The sequence below is a fragment of the Mesocricetus auratus genome, unplaced genomic scaffold (assembly GCF_017639785.1).
Source record: "Mesocricetus auratus isolate SY011 unplaced genomic scaffold, BCM_Maur_2.0 Super-Scaffold_100041, whole genome shotgun sequence".
NCBI lineage: Eukaryota > Metazoa > Chordata > Mammalia > Rodentia > Cricetidae > Mesocricetus > Mesocricetus auratus.
In genome coordinates this window covers 5,620,541-5,637,537 of record NW_024429218.1, presented here as the reverse complement: position 1 = coordinate 5,637,537, position 16,997 = coordinate 5,620,541, and the positions used below count along the sequence as shown (strand labels likewise).

Here is a 16,997-nt window from a genome sequence, read left to right as displayed (position 1 = left end):
CCTCTGGGGTACGTAAGGGTTTTTACTTATTTGAGAAAACTGTTCTACATTATAAGAGTCGCGAACAAACAGAGACTTGGGAGACCTTTTGTTTACTGTCTACATACAAACTGAGGATAACGGTGACATTAATGCTTATCTAGTTTTCTAGCATATCAGATTTCAGTAAAGAAATCTTTTATTTTTAATCATGTACAAAGCACTCATCAAATCTGATCAGCATGATCTATGTAGCTTGAATCATGAAGGGTGTTTCCCCCAACTCTTGGCTGGGATTCTGAGAACAACAGATACGTGTGCCATGTTGGAGAAGACAGAAATGTCAACTGATGGTTGGAAGAGCATGGGCTTCTGCCAAGACTAGCACTCGCTGGGAACCCAGGAAAGCCTCCTGGAAGAGGCAACATTCCCATTAGGCTTTCTAGGCAGGATGAAACCCAAGAACACAGACTTGGCATTCTCCAACATAATGTGCTCATTTAAAGAGCCCTGGGCTCGGGAAGCAACACCTTCCCATCAATCCAAACGACAAGGGAGGGGAAGCCCATGTCCATAGCACCTCAGTGCTTGTGTTTTGGGCCTTAACCCTGATGCATAGACAATGTATTAAGATGGGGTTTTATGGCACAGTGGTATAGATGGAGGTGGGGTGGATGGAGGTGGGGTGGATGGAGGTGGTATGGAGACGGGTATCGTTTACCCACATTTCCTGGTGCACTAAGCCAAAATGAATCCAAGAAATCCTTGGAAAGCAGTGTGGGTGGATCAGAAATCAGGTGAAAATGAGCCACAAATTTTCGATTCCTCAAGTAGTCTTTGTTTCATCATAGAATTATTTTTTATTTTCATTTATTATAAATAACCCACTTCATTACTTAGCCATTTCTTTGAAAAAAATTTGGTATTTAGCATAAACACTGAGTGTCAACCAGAGGTGTGTCAGTTAAAAACAGAATAGGGAAGAATTAAAAAAATCTTGAAACCTGGAACGTATATAAAGACTGTATTACCATTCTTTAAAATTTTAGCTGCTTAAAAAAACAAATCCTAGGTGGAAAATGAGTAAACATAAATATAATCTAATGTATTTCTTTTATAAATACATTCGGACAAACAAATGTATAAAACAAGATTGACAGTGCATAAACATAGGAAAATATTTTATGCTGCTAATTAAATCCTAATGTGCATGAATTAAAATAAATTTTGATTCTATTTTTTGCTCCCCATGGAAAAATATGCTATCCCATTTGTGTAAAAAGAGAAACAGCCACAGACATGTTACTAAAGCCACCAAAACTCATGATATAAATCAGATTATTGCAAAACAAAACACAATTTTAAAGTGAAAGATGCACTGTTCTCATAGCATTTTCAGTTGAATTCTATCCCACAGCCACAGCTACTGCAGGGTTAGAGAGGTAGAGAGGTTGAAGGGGGGGCCAGTGTTCACATGACACGGGAGGTTTCCACTACAGCTCTGGCAGACAGACAGACAACTTCCATCTCCTCCAAAGCCCAAGAAGAGTGTAGAACAAGGCTTGAAAACCTGCTGCGGCATGGGAGCGCCACACTTCCCAGCGGAGCCCTCGCCACCGCCTCCCAGCAGGGTCCCCACGGCCTGTTCAGTGGACCTTTGCAAGGCCTGGCACTAGCCGTAGAGCTCTGGTGAGAGTTACGAGTGCCGGAGACACCCACTCGAGCCGTCAGGTGCTAACCACGCCAACGGTGCTGGAAAGCAGCGCCACCAACAAGCCCAGTGATTCTGAAGGAATGACTGCTTCCTTGTGGCTACAGCTACCACTGCCAACAAGAAAGGCAGCTGCTGAGGGGATAGCCCGGCCTTGGTGAGACCCACGATTGCCTGTTAGGTCAATAAAGTATCAAGTGTTGAGGAAGTACAAGGAACCGTCTCAATGGACTAAACCCTCCCACCACTTAGCACCGCTTTATTTTCTACGGGGTCAGCTGAAGTTCTGGCCACCGAAGGCAGTGCCAGACCCTCCTTCAAAAGCCGGTGCTCAGTTCCAGGACCAGTTCTGCCTGACAGCCTGCTTACTGGGTGGCTGCGCCGTCTGGGCTGGCCCCTCTCCCCATGACTAGGCAGTGTGGACAGGTACTATTGCTCATGTCCATGACCTTACGTTTTCTTTGACTCCTAAGGGCAATGTGATTTGTTTTCTTAAGAGATGTAAACATTTGTCAAGTGAGTGATGGGTGTCCTCATTCATAAATTGTCTCAAATGGCTCAAGTGTGTTTAGCTAGAGCGTGTAACAGGCTACATCTTGCCAGCAGGAGCGTTTGGAACTGTGTAACAGGAACGGCGTTTGGTCCTAGCTGCGGAATGTGAACACAACCCACTGTTAGCTGTTGCTACTCTCCAACTGACGGGGATGCTTCTGTGTGCTGCACTGGGCCGCTTGTGGGTGTGCAGAGAAACGTGAAACAAAGGAATTATGGAAGAAAGAGGGAGAGCAGACTGAGGCAGGAACAAGAAACTCCTAGCTACACCCTGTGTCTACCTCAGTCCTCACGTCAGGCCCTTCCTTTGAAGTGACTCATAATGGATTTAAGCTGTTCCCCTACACTCTTATGATGGGACTCAAGGGTTTCTGGAGTGTGCGGGGACTAATTGAAGGGATGCCAAGGGAAGAGGCACCTTGTGCTTCTCAGCTCTCGTGGGTCTCTGACCCCTGCTGAGTTGATAAGGAAGAGCATGTCACAGCCACAGAAATGAAGAAGCACACGGCACAAATCAAAGAGTGCCAAGGAGACTTGCAAATCTTTCCCTGTCACCGGGGATGGTTTCTGGATGGTGTGACCTCATTTCAAACGTTACAGTAACTGTTACAGAGTTGTTGTGCACAAAAGGCAGTACAAAGGAAACCTGTTAACTTTTTGTCCCTTACTAAAACTTTTTCTGCATTAAGGAGAAAAAATTAAGTTCAAAATACTGTTCACCCTTGGCAGTCACCAGCAGAGTGTGTTTTGGATACAATGATCTTGTCAAAAACATTTTAAGGCACTTAAACAGGTATATCATATTTTTCTGTAAAAAAATAAAATAGACATGAAAGCAACATTCACAAGGACAAGTGTTCAGAATGGCCTGCACGTACAGCCCTGTACATATATACACCGCTTCAGGAACACGCCTCCTCGGTCATACTGTTGGCCTCGTCAACTTCACGCCCTGCAAGACATGGAAACGCTTCAGAGTTGGAGAGTCTCCACAAACAAGGCAAATATCAGCTCAGATAACGTATGCTATGGAAGAGGCTGCTGATACTAGTTTAATCTGGAATGTTCCCTGTAGGCCCAGGCATTCAAGGAGGTGGGGCCTAGTGGGAGACATTCAGGTCCATGGGGGTGTGCCCTCAGAGGGGGACATAGGGCCTTGGTCCCCCACTCCCTCTTCCTAGCAATGAAAGGCAGGGCTCTATTCTAGGCACCCACCCCCCCAATAACTTGTTGCCTCTCACAGGTGCCAAAAGCAATAGAACAACTGATCATGGACTAAAACTTCCAAAACACATTGCTAAAATAAGCTTCTTTCTTCCTAAGTCTTGGGTATTTGTTATAGCAACAGAAAGCGGATTGGCACACTCACACAGACATTCTGTAATAACCAATCCTACCCCTAAAAACAGACCTAGCTCGGGCTCACTGGCCAGCTATCAGCTCCCCAGTCTAGCTCAGCTATTCCCATACGTCTGTTGGCACTGGGTGGATGTTTTGTCTCATTGGTGTCATTTGAGAACAAAGGTAGCCATTGTACCCTGAAGAAAGAGGTTCTTAGTACTTATTTTAGTAGGTACTAGGTAAATATTCCAGGTGTTTGGATTACTCTCAGTGCTAACTGGGAAATGAACGGCATGGTCCAATAGTATAGCTGAGAGAGTGTGCCAATCCGCTTTCTGATGCTATAACAAATGCCCAAGACGTAGGGAGCAGGACGCGTTTTTAGCTCCTTGGGAAGTCCTGACATTGCTGTCACTGAGTTAGTGATGGCACTGGACGGGCTAACCTCCTGATGTGGGACCGTGGGGGCTTCCCGTGAGTCTTGTGAGAGTGATATTATACCTCTATCACTGTGTTACAGACATACATGGCCAAATAGAGCTTTCCAGTCCTAAACATAGCACCAAGTTACTCACAGGGCTTTGGGCGAACTGTTGAATTCTCTCATCGCGTTTCCTAGCCTGTAAAATGGCGGCCGTAAGTGCTGCCAAGAGTATGGCTGTGGCTAGGCTGTGAACTCAGGCGGGATGCCTCAGCACCCATTGTCTGACCAAGGCAGAGATTGGGACCTGCCTGGCACACACATCCTGTGGCCATCCTGCCATTCAGGGTGCGAGGGACACCCAGTGTGCCATCAGGGTGCCAGGGACACCGCACAGTGGGCCGTGCCACTGGGTGTCTCTTGTCACACATCTCTGTTGGCAGTCACTGCTAACATTACTTCCGGCAGGGCCAAGCCACCAGAAAGAGAGCATTCCGGTGAAATACCAAATTCTGTGCATCATCTAAATTTCTTTGTGTCACTGACCTAATTTTTTCGGTTAATACTTTTGTAGATTAAATCCAAAGAACCTACCTGATATGTAATGATGCTACATAGAAGTATGGTGAAATTAATATTGTGTGGGCTCTTTTAATAGTTAGCTTTTACATTTTAATTCCCAAATACAACTTTGCCATCCCGGGAAAATGCATTGCTAAGTCCAGTTTTGGCCGTATTCAGAAAAGCACAGAGAAAAGCCACCCAGGTTCATGGTGAAATGCACAAGAAGGAATGGTTTATATTTTAAACATCCCATCAGCCAGAATATTTGAAAACTGCATTGCAAGTATTATTCTCTTTTATAGGACATTCAATACTCATTCTTCCTGATCAAATTGAATGGATCAATGAATACTATAGTTATCCATTTATTTGTATATGTGTGTGCGTTTGTGTGTGTGTACACATATGTGTCCTCGTGTGATGGTGTCTTCTTCAGTTGCTCACTATCTTACTTTTGAGACAAGGTCTCTCATTTGTGTGCATGGCTAGAGTGGATCTTTCTGTCCCTGTCTCCCAGAGCTTTCTCTACAGACGCTGGGGCTCTGGCTCGGGTCCTAATGCTTGAACAGGAAGTAATATGCGCACTCAGCCATCTCCCCCAGCCCACTATTACACACATTTGAACAGTGACGGACCAGGAAAAAGTTTGAGTTGAAAAAGCATTTCAGTCTGATCTGGATCCTCACCTTCTGCCTCGACACCATCCACGACTTTATTGTTGGCACTAACACACTTCCCAGGAGGATCTGAGCCGGGTGGTAGATGAGCAGGGGCACAGATATTAGCGAGAGATGCTCGTGGCCTGCAAACACTATCTTCAGCATTGGAATTCCTGTTCAACAGAAGACAGAAAACGTAGCAGCAAGTCAGGCAGGCGTCACATTAAAGGCATACTCCATGAAAATCACAACTTGGACGGGTTATGATTACATTTCCCTACACGCATTCACAGACCTGAAACGGGAAGTTCTCAAATAGAGCTGACAGGTCTATCTACGACATAAAGATCTAAGCTCTACTTGGGACCAGGACCTCTCATTCAAAACTGGCATTCAAAACTTCAGGAGGCGGAAAACTAAGGAACCGAGGAGTTGCTCTGAGAAGGCTGGAAAGGGCTAAGGAGAGGTTAATGGCGGATCTCCTCTTGCTCGGTGGTAGGAGTATATTGCTTGTTAGGGATCCCCGAAGACACAGGAAGATAATGTGCGGTAGAGGCAGCTGCCATGGGAAGATATTTAGCTGACGGAAGGCCTGAGATTCAACCCAGGACCTCACAACTACTAAGCAGGTGCTCCACCCACAAACCCAGAACGTTATTCTCATGGCCAAGGATCCCAATGTGTTTTGCAGTCACGAAACAATTTGGTATGTAACAGGCAAACTGCAAAGCTAGTGCTCCAGGGAAGGCCTGAAGGACCCAGACAGATGAGTACTGCACTGTGAAGCTGCCATTCCAATCTGAAAGAGTGCCTGTTCTAGACAGCCACGACTTTTGGCTTCTTTAGCTAGCAAAACGCAGACACTGGCAGCTCACGCATTGGCACCATCGCTTTCCTGCGGCCGTGCTCTTCGGAGCTGCTGTGACATGTCAGCTCTCACAACCAGCGCTTTAAGAGCGCAGCTTTCCTCCTGTTCTTCTGCAGTGGTCTCAAAAAGGACCCAGTGCCTGAGCATGCCCAACGATGGGGCATGAACTAGTAACACAACAGGGAAGCTCGCCTTTTCAATGATTTTTAACCTTCTAATAAAATTCAAACCTTTATGCAAAAACGTATTTCCTGACGGCTCTCTCTTTCATATCTGCACACAGTACTGCTATAAACTGAAGATACTTAACCCTTCCCAAACAGGAACCTCTCTCAGGGCTTCCAAAGTACACATTGAGATACTTTCTGTCTTCTATTTCCATGTTCACTATAAAACTCAGGACAAAGAACAAGACAAAACAAAAAACAAAAACAAAAGAAAACAAAATATAATAGCTCTTTTTTTTTTAAAGTGAAAGCTTAAAAATCCATGTGTTGTAAAATGTTATGTACAGCCTTGGAAAGTTAAGAAGGACATGCAGAAGCCGTCACTCCCCTTTGTAGACCAACTCTCTTCCATGGTCCACACGGATGGTATGCAGACTGGAAGACGAGGAACTCTGATGAGCTCTGCTGCCCCTGAGGGACTTCTAAGGAGGCACCGAGGGATGAGATCCAGGAGGGAGGGTTCCGGAGGTAGAGTATGAGGGAGCCTGAAGGGAACAAACTATAGAAGTGTGGAGATCTTTTGTCTTTAAAAGTGAGATTAGAGCGGGCTAAAATTTCAGGAGTATTGTTGCTCATCCCAGGTGCCTTGCTGTGGCCGCAAATCCAGGCTCTGTGCTTTTCTCCAGAAGGCTGGTGTGTTCAGAAGGGAAGCCAGGTAATAGGTGCTGCTGCAGTTACCAAGCCTACAGAACCAACGGCAAGACATCCAAGCTAGGGAACACGACACCAGAGGCCCGCGGCTGTGATGAGGAGGCAGGCAAGGTAGAACCGAAGGCCTGCTGCAGTCCAAGGTTACTCCAGGTGGCATCACTCAGGGTGCCAAGGACACTGCAACCCAAGGGACACCGGAGAGGGCCTGACGAGCGCCTGCTCTGCACAGCCCGCCTTCTGCAACGGTCCTCTGGCCTGCAGCTCTTCCAGGGCAGGAGACCTCGAACTCCCTTGATCTCCACACCACAGTGGTGCTGGGATTCCACATGGATGAAAAGCAAAGCTGCTGGTAGGGCCACCCCAGTAAGGCCAAGGCTTGACCTTCTAGAAGCTTCTAGTGTGCTGGTGGTCTTGCGGGTCTTTGAACTGGAGGCCGATGCTCTTGAGCTGCAGCTTCCCTCAGATCCTTCCTGTCATCTTCAAACACGGCTTCTGTTCACAGGGACGGCACACTTCAGTGCTCTGGCTGCCTGTGCCCTCGATGGTCTTGCCAGCTTGGAAGGGGCAGGGAGGTTCTCCACTCCCACTGCCCTGCCTCAGCCAGAGACTCACTGTGCCCCTAGGATCTCATCGGCTACAAGCACGAGCCCCGCTGCCCACTTCCTTCTCCAAGTATCTAGGCTCTGAGAGCCCTAATTCCCGTGGCCCCAGCTCTGGCCACTTCCTACCATAACAGCTCCTGGTTTCCTCACCGACCCTGGTGGCCTGCTTCTTACTGTGCCGTATGACAGCCATTCGCCTTGCCTGAATGAGAAGGAATCTGAGACGCCTTGCAGCTGTGCAGACATTTGTCACGTTAACTGGGACTCTCTTGCCACCACTTCATGTCCTACAATACTTTCTTGGTGGTTATTAATCACACTTCCCACTGCTAACTTTAAAAACGGAGTCTTAATGCTCAGTGGTGAGACCCAAGTAAGTCCCTCGGTATGTCCTGAAGAGTCACAGCCAGTGCTCAGTGATGGCAGGGGCATTCCAGCAATTAAAGTCACCCTAATTGTTTCGATCTCAAGCCCTATCTTACTTCCTATCTTTCAAATACCTGCTTTCCATTTCTATTTTAGAGTTCTTCTCAACCTGTTTGTTGCTGTTGTTAGGTTTTGAGACAGGGTTTCTCTGTGCAGCTCTGGCTGTCCTAGAACTCACTCTGTAGACCAGGCTGGTCTCGAACTCACAGAGATTCACCTGCCTCTGCCTCCTGAGCGCTGGGATTAAAGGTGTGCACCACCAACGCCCTGCTCAACCAGTTTATTTCAATGTCGTTTTGTTTCAGCACTCGCAAGCCCTAGCTGGGTGCGATCACAGTGGACTCTCCCGTTCTCAGGCTCTGGGTGGAAAGAAAAGGTAGGAGAAGCAGACAGACAGCGTATTCCCCAGTCTGGGTACCTCTGCCAGGTGTCCGGTGATATCTGGGCAACAGCTAGAAAGCACGGCAAGGCTACAGCGTTCTCCTGACGCCACCACACCAGTATACTTGACTTCTGGCACCTGGCAATGCGTCTGTCCTGTTGAACCAGGAAACCGCTACAGTATTTATCCAGCAGCCTGCAGACAGAGAGAGTCTTTCCCTCCTCTCTCACAGGTCAACAGCTCACTGGAACACTCATTCATTCATTTCACTAGCAGGCATGTGTGCTGCCTACGTTCCAGAAAGCTGGCTGTGCCAGAGCCCAGTGCTGCGGCCAGATAGGGCCCGGATGGTAAAGGCCTGGCCTCCTGGCACATGGAGGGGCCTTAAGGAAAGGGAGCCCAGGGGGAGGAGTTCAGGTCACTTGGGGGCCTGGAAGGGTCACTGGGCCCCCAGCCTCCTCCTCTCTGTATTGTTTCCTGGTGGAGGAGCAGCCTGATGTCCTGCCAGGGGCCTACGGAGACAGGGCTAAGTGACCACGGACAGATCTCGGACACCATGGGCCCAATGATTTCCTAGTCTAGCAGCCGATGCACTCAGGCACCATGGCAGAATGTCAGACAAGGAACCTTTGCTCCCTCCCCTCTAGATCTCCCCACTGCTCTCCTCTAGATCTCCCCACTGCTCTCTCCTCTAGATCTCCCCACTGCTCTCTCCTCTCCTCTAGATCTCCCCACTGCTCTCCTCTAGATCTCCCCACTGCTCTCCTCTAGATCTCCCCACTGCTCTCCTCTAGATCTCCCCACTGCTCTCTCCTCTAGATCTCCCCACTGCTCTCTCCTCTAGATCTCCCCACTGCTCTCCCCTCTAGATCTCCCCACTGCTCTCTCCTCTAGATCTCCCCACTGCTCTCTCCTCTAGATCTCCCCACTGCTCTCTCCTCTAGATCTCCCCACTGCTCTCTCCTCTAGATCTCCCCACTGCTCTCTCCTCTAGATCTCCCCACTGCTCTCTCCTCTCCTCTAGATCTCCCCACTGCTCTCTCCTCTAGATCTCCCCACTGCTCTCCTCTAGATCTCCCCACTGCTCTCTCCTCTCCTCTAGATCTCCCCACTGCTCTCCTCTAGATCTCCCCACTGCTCTCCCCTCTAGATCTCCCCACTGCTCTCTCCTCTCCTCTAGATCTCCCCACTGCTCTCTCCTCTAGATCTCCCCACTGCTCTCTCCTCTCCTCTAGATCTCCCCACTGCTCTCCTCTAGATCTCCCCACTGCTCTCTCCTCTAGATCTCCCCACTGTGTAAGAGAAGCCTTTTTCTTTGAGAGAAGCTTTCCTGCCAGCCTGGTTCTAGAGCCACATCAGTCCCAAATAAACACACAGGAGGCTATATTAGTTATGAAGCTGTTGGCCTTGCTTGTTTCTTACTGGCTAGCTCTGACTTAAGTAATTACCCCATAATTGTTAATCTAAGTATTTCTCTTACCGGAGAATAGTTCCGGGCTCCTACCCCATGGCGTTACATGTTGACTCTCTTGTGTTTCTCCTTCCCAGAATCCTCCTGGACTCCTAGTCCCACCCATCTAGATTCCTATTGGCTCAACAGTACTTTATTAACATAAGACTTCCCCAACATCTCCTCTTTTCTGTTTAAACAAAAAGAAAGGTCTTAACTTTGACATAGTCAAATCATTTATAACAGAACAGTTATCAAGTAAGAATACAGTTACAATATTTTGTCTATCAACATTCAGCAAGATTTAAAGAAAATATCATCCATCCCATCCTTGTGAGTCTAAAGTTCTATATGTAGGTTATCTTTTATCATAACTAAGGAAAACTATAATTATAACTATCTATCTTCAACTCCATCAAAGACCACAGAAGGATAATATATAAACACTAGGATTGACAGAGACATCTTACTGCCTGGACAGTCACCCGAAGTTCCTCTGTAACGTTGGGGCATCCATCTTCAGCCCATAGGCCAGTGTGTCCAGAAGATTTCTCAGCAAAGCAAGAAATTTCAAACTGTCCATCTGCATTGGCAGTCTGTCAGTCATTTCTCTGTCCTGTAGAAAGTCTGGTAGACACTTCCATGAAGCAGGAACCCTGTAAGACTGAGTTTAGCAGTCACTTTTCTGTGGGTCCTGCATGTCCAGTTTATACAGCAACAGTCAGTCTAGGCAAGAGCAGTTTCTTGCCCAAATGGCTAATCTTGCCGTGTTGAAAGCAAACTCCAAAATGAGTTTCTTCGATGCCCATCTTCCTCTCAGACGTAATTGGTGCTGCCAGGAGCAGACATTTCTCATTGTCAAGAAAAACCCTAAACCATTTTAAATGCCATTTTCTGAAGGTCTTTGAAAGGTTTGAAGACTGTATATCTATCTCAAATACATCTCTATATATCCAGAAAACCTAACTTACCTAACAATAAGATCTGACTCTTATAAGTAACTATCTGTAGCCTGTATTTAATTATGCATTACTTTTAAAAAGATCAGTATAAACACAATACTTAATCAAGAGGAGAAATATACACATCACAAAATTGACCTTGAATTTGTCTCAATAAATGAAAAACAATACCCATACCATAATTCCCTTTTTTACCATTAAAAAAGATTGGCTGTGATCATTAGCCAATTATAAACAATCCCATTTAAATGAAAACAAAGATTTATAAACAAGATGGGAATTAGGACGTTGCTCATTCCAAACTGCTTCATGCTGGAAGGGGCGCTGTTTATACCATGGGGATCATGACAAAACTCAGAAACCTGTATAAGTCCGTATTTTCGGGGTCTGTAAAGCTGCATCATATTAGCTGTCTCAATTGTTGGAACACCTGGCCCACTGCTTCCGGGGGGTCTTGGTTCATCAAACCACAGAAGCCTGGGAGGAATCCTCAGCTTTTCATTTTCTGTGGAAACATAAACTAAAACTCCTTTTCCAAGTAACATATCCTTATACTTAAATTTTGAAGGCAAGGCATTTTCAAAAGATAGAAGTTGAATTAATTCAGCAGCATTCATAATCAAGTGTACTTTAGCGGCTGTTCCTTCCTTAGCAATGAAAAAACTGAAAAACATAATAGCATACAGTATCCAGACTCTCTGTGTATTTTCCATCGTTACGTGTCTTATTTATTTATCTATTATTACTTTATTTCTTTCACTTTCATTTATTTTTCTCTGAGACAGGGTTTCTCTTTGGAAATCTGCCTGCCTCTGCCTCTGAAGCAATTCCTACCGGCGTGCGCCACCACAGCCGGATTTTGTATTTATTTACCACTTTGCCGTTTCATTTTCTCTCTCAATCTCACGTATATTTTTAAACACACTGTAAACCTTTAGAGGTTTTGTTCATCCAAGTCTGACTTTACTGTAAATCTTTATGTTTTTCTGGCCACGTGTCTTATCTGTTAAAACCGCGGCTGTTTTAAACTGCAGTTTTTCTCCAAGATGGCGGGCGTAAGCGTGATTCCAGCTTACTGCCTCAGTCCATGCTGACATCCAGCAAATGCTGCCATTACCAGCTGTACGTACACACCTTTCAATCGTTAGCAGAGTCTCTTAAAACAACCTTGCTGTTTTTTTTTTTTTATGTCGAGTCAGGAAGACTCCAGTAAGCGAGCCGCGTGAATCTCGGCTTGTGGCTAGCAAAACAGAGCACACCTGAGAAAAATGCTGCTACCAAAATCTGTGCTTCTCTCTGTTCTTCTGTTTCTAAAATTCCTTTAAAGCTTTTGTTGTTTTGCGTGGAAATTTAATCCCACTTCTGACACCATTCTGTAAGAGAAGCTTTTTCTTTGAGAGAAGCTTTCCTGCCAGCCTGGTTCTAGAGCCGCATCAGTCCCAAATAAACACACAGGAGGCTATATTAGTTATGAAGCTGTTGGCCTTGCTTGTTTCTTACTGGCTAGCTCTGACTTAAGTAATTACCCCATAATTGTTAATCTAAGTATTTCTCTTACCAGAGAATAGTTCCAGGCTTCCTACCCCATGGCGTTACATGTTGACTCTCTTGTGTTTCTCCTTCCCAGAATCCTCCTGGACTCCTAGTCCCACCCATCTAGATTCCTATTGGCTCAACAGTACTTTATTAACATAAGACTTCCCCAACACCACTGCTCTCCTCTACAGCTCCCCACTGCTCTCTCTCCTCTAGATCTCCCCACTGCTCTCTCCTCTAGATCTCCCCAGTGTTCTCTCCTCTCCTCTAGATCTCCCCACTGCTCTCTCCTCTCCTCTAGATCTCCCCACTGCTCTCCTCTAGATCTCCCCACTGCTCTCTCCTCCCCTCTAGGTCTCCCCACTCCTTTGCTTTTGGATCCCTACACTCCAGCCTCAGGGGTCTTCTCGATCCACCTTGGCCGCCAAGCCTTTGCTCAGCTTCCTTGGTGTAGACGTCCATCATGTCTTGGTGCCCACTTTAGCCTTTAGCCTTCTGTCCTTATGCTGCCTGCTCTGAGAGTGCAGCCTACAGTCTGAGACCGAGCTGCAGAGCCTCCTCCTCTGTCTGACCCATGCTGGCCCTGAACTTTTCTATGCTTCTGCTTCCTTCATCAGGCCTCAGGGCCAGCAGCTACTCACTATTCCTTCCTGAGGGTAGAGTAGGTGCTCACAAAAGAATCCATGAACGAATGGTTTTTAGTTTCTTCCAAATCTGTAATAAAGCTACTATACAGACTACCACCTCATTTTTACTACGTTTGTTAATTAGGAAAAAAAACCAATAACTAGCAATAACTTAAAACCCCAAACAGACTGACTTGAGTTTTCCTTTTAAAGTGAAATTTAAATATGAGATTCTTTTCATCTTGCTATCACTGTGGTAATATAAACGAAGCAAATTAATTTTAATGCTCCCAGGTACTGATTCTGTGTCACCATGGTTGACAGGATTCAACCAGACTTTATGGGATGGCATTTGACTTTATGGAAGCGAACACTATGTGCACATTTACAATTTTACAGGGATTTTAAGCTGTCATGCTGAAAAATGTTTATAAAACATTAATCAAAAATGCCTCTTTAATACAATGCATTGTCTGAAAGATGTTGGAAGGTGCATGTTGTAAATGGATTCCTCTTCTAACTAACGTAATTTCCAGGGGCAGCACCCTCCCACTGCTCTCCACGCACCCTGTGAGGATAGACAAAGAGCACTCTCTCTGCACATTACTATCTGATCCAAACACTTGGGAAATCACTAATGTACGGCGTGCCATATTTCCATGTCACACATGACACATTCGTCTAAAATTATCCAACAGAGTTTGACACTGCAGCATATTCCATAAGCAGGGCTTTCAACTGACATCTGCCACGCAGGAGCTTCAAGTACGTGCTTTCTTCTTCTAGCGAGCAAGCATGGGCTTTCTTTTATCCTATACTCAGGAAGGAAAGGATAAAACGGCATGGACAGGAACAAGTTCTCCTCTAACCTAAATATGTTTATTTTATGTTCTTTGGATTAGAAAATTCCCTTTGTATCATGCTCAAGTCATAGCATTTGTGTTTTGTGTCAGATGAACATTTTTCTTTCTTTCTTTTTTTCCAGACAGGGTTTCTCTGTGGCTTTGGAGGCTGTCCTGGAACTAGTTCTTGTAGACCAGGCTGGTCTCAAACTCACAGAGATCCGCCTGCCTCTGCCTCCTGATGGGATTAAAGGCGTGCGCCACCAACACCCGGGTAGATGAACATTCCTTGACTTATCTTTGAGAAATGGGCATTTTTTTCTTGAGACTGAACAAGGATTTTTCTTTAACTGCCATGTAAGACCGCCCACGGCACACATGAAAAGATCCTTTACAACACTGTTCAGAGTTTATCTGTTCAGCATTTTCACCATCATCCAGTCCTTTTCCCTCCCTTGGAATGGTTTTGCTGTTAGCGCTGTTCACCTGCTGAGGCTAAAGGTGAGAAAAGCTTCCTTCACACTGGTTGCTGGCAGCTCTTTCCTGACTGCATCAGCGCCTACCATGTCACCTGAGTCCCATGCAGTCCCTACTGTCATGAGCGTACCCACACTGCACAATTCAAAGCTTGGGACAATTATGAAAAAGTCACAGACTTCTATAGGGTCTTGCCTCTTTCCCCCATTTTTCACGCTCCTCACCTCAACTTAGCTCCTCGTCAAGTTCAGTTGAGATCAATCAGGCCCTGTCTTCATGAGTCCTCTCATCAATCCTCCAAACTGCACCAGATTAATCTTCCCAAAACTCACATTAATTAAAGCCAATACCCTGGTCCCGAGCTGCCGTGAGTTCCGAGGGCCCATTCATCAAATCATCTACCTGCTCAACTTAGGAAAAGATAATTACAGCCACCATCATTTGGAAAGTGCCACTGCATGCTAAGTGCTCACACTGCATGACCTCAGTCAGTCCTCACAACAGCCCCAGGTGGCCACCTTCCCATTGATGAGTTCATGCATTTAAGTAACTTGTCTGACCCCCACATCTGTAGCCATTGCAGAATTGGGCCTGCTGGATCTTTTTTAACAGAGTCCATGGAGCTCTGTGAATGCCACTAACATAAACTTCATGAGTCATTTACTGTCACTGGCTCAAGCCCAGAACTTCAAGCTCAATCTGGATGTTGACGTCCACTTTCTGTATCAAGGCTCATGGGTTCACCAAGACGTAGAGTTTATCATCCTCACCTTACAGGTGGTCTTCCTGCTTCTCCATCCTGCTTTCTAGTTATAGCACATACTGTAGTACCAACTTATGTCAATTGTGTTTTTTCTCTAATTTTTCTACGAGTTTAAGTATGGGGCAGGGACATAACTCCAAAATGATTATTTCAGAAAATGTGTTAATATTTCCTATATAGAAAGAGACAGATTTAGAACAAATGTGAGTTGCTCCCTAGACTTTAAAGTTCATGCATGCCCACTCTGCTCTGGGGAGTACATTCATCTCATATGGCAGGAGGGACACCAACCAGACCTGCAGAAACATGCATTCTGAGATGAGTGGTCAAGTGTCGGGCAAGGGCTTCAATACTCTGTGGCTCTGGACACATGGGTTTTCCCACTTAGCCAGGAGAGGGCTCACACCCCACTGAACCACTTCAACGGTCACCCCTGAACCCACACGACTTGTTCTCCGTTTAAGTGCTTTCTCAGAGTACCGCTAAGTTCTGGAAGGAAGTGCAGGCAAATCTGGAATCCAGTTGCTTCTCTTTTCAGTTGTGATGGTTTCCCATGTTTATTTAGTTTGCTCTCAGAAACACCAGTAAGTGTAGCATCCAAATGTGCTAATTCTTGTTATTTTAAGTTTCTCCCTTTCTTCCTCATAGGTCTCCCAGGAAAGCTACTGCTTGCCCTTAAAATTCATCAGGCTGGGTCCGCCCCCCTACTTCCCCATCATGAACACTAGCAGAGCAGTCACTGTATGAGGAACATGGCTGCTCTTTTCAAACATCACTAGAGGATGTCCCCTCACTGATGCGCACACCCACGGACCCCACACTTAGAGACAGAAGAGTTACAGAAAACGAAGCTAGGAGCATTGGTTTGTCTGGCTGACTAACAAAGGACAATGATACATAGTTTCTAGAGCACAAAACAATGCCATGGCAAGACCTTATCCATAATCTTGGAATTGGTTAAAACAGGCTTCGGCTGATCCTAACGAAAGCTAATTTTCAGTAACAACATCTGCTATTTCATGTAGGGGCTTAACTCTTCATTACTTATTATTTGTGTAAGCCGGGCGTTGGTGGCACACGCCTTTAATCCCAGCACTCGGGAGGCAGAGGCAGGTGGATCTCTGTGAGTTCGAGGCCAGGCTGGACCGACAGCCTCCAAAACAGAGAAACCCTGTCTCGTAAAACCAAAAAAAAAAAAAAAAAAAAAAAAAAACAAACAAACAAAAAACCCTTATTATTTGTGTATGTGCAAATGTGTGTGTATGTGGGAAAGTATTGTGTGCAGGCTTGTCTGGATGCTAGGGGGCATGGTGTTGATCCTCAGGAGCTGTCTGCCTGGTCTTTTGACACAGGGTCTTCCCCTGGGGTCTGGGTGTGCCTATCAGGCCGGGCTGGCCGCCCCTTGAGCTCCAGACACCTTACTACTCACTTCCTAGTGCTGTGATTACAAGCATGTGCCACCACATCCAACCTTTAAAATCTTCTGGGGATTGAACTCTAGTCCTCATGCTCATGCAAAAACTACTTTACATACTCAGGCTCAATTTATTATTTATTATATCACTGGCCTATGCTGACATACAGTGTGGCACTAAGAAGCTTGAGTCACTTCTGGGTTAGAATTCTGTTTCTATAACTACTGTCTGTTTGATCTTGCTTGGGCAAGCTATTTAAACTCAGTTTCACATTAGAAATATGAAACTAATTCCACCCCCCCCCTTATAAAGAGGCAGGGGGACCATATACAACAGTTCACATTTACCTATAATGATCCAGACTCTCTGTGTTCTGGATACAGTGACATATGGACAAAAGTCCTGCCTTACAAAGCCAGCCAGAATGTCTCCCCATTTAGCAGGTGGCCAGTGCAGGGAACACCATGATGAAGCCAGGCAAGCAGAAGTACCCCCTCCCCCAACAAGCCATTGCACAGAGCAGAGAGAAAACGCAGCACAAAC

The 16,997-nt window shown here is 45.9% G+C and overlaps 1 protein-coding gene across 2 annotated transcripts in view; it reads right to left on the bottom strand.

Annotated features, from left to right (window-relative positions):
* Positions 1-815: 815 nt before the first annotated feature.
* The window catches only part of Slc10a7 (solute carrier family 10 member 7), a 224,157-nt gene continuing 207,975 nt past the window's right edge, over positions 816-16,997 (bottom strand). For both annotated transcript variants that reach the window (XM_013118862.3, XM_005077735.4), the window contains 2 exons: positions 5,255-5,400; positions 816-3,194 (listed from right to left, as the gene is read on the bottom strand). In XM_013118862.3, the coding sequence (XP_012974316.1) occupies positions 3,165-3,194; positions 5,255-5,400 (176 nt within the window). In that variant the 3' untranslated portion in view covers positions 816-3,164. The remainder of the gene's footprint in view (positions 3,195-5,254; positions 5,401-16,997) is intronic.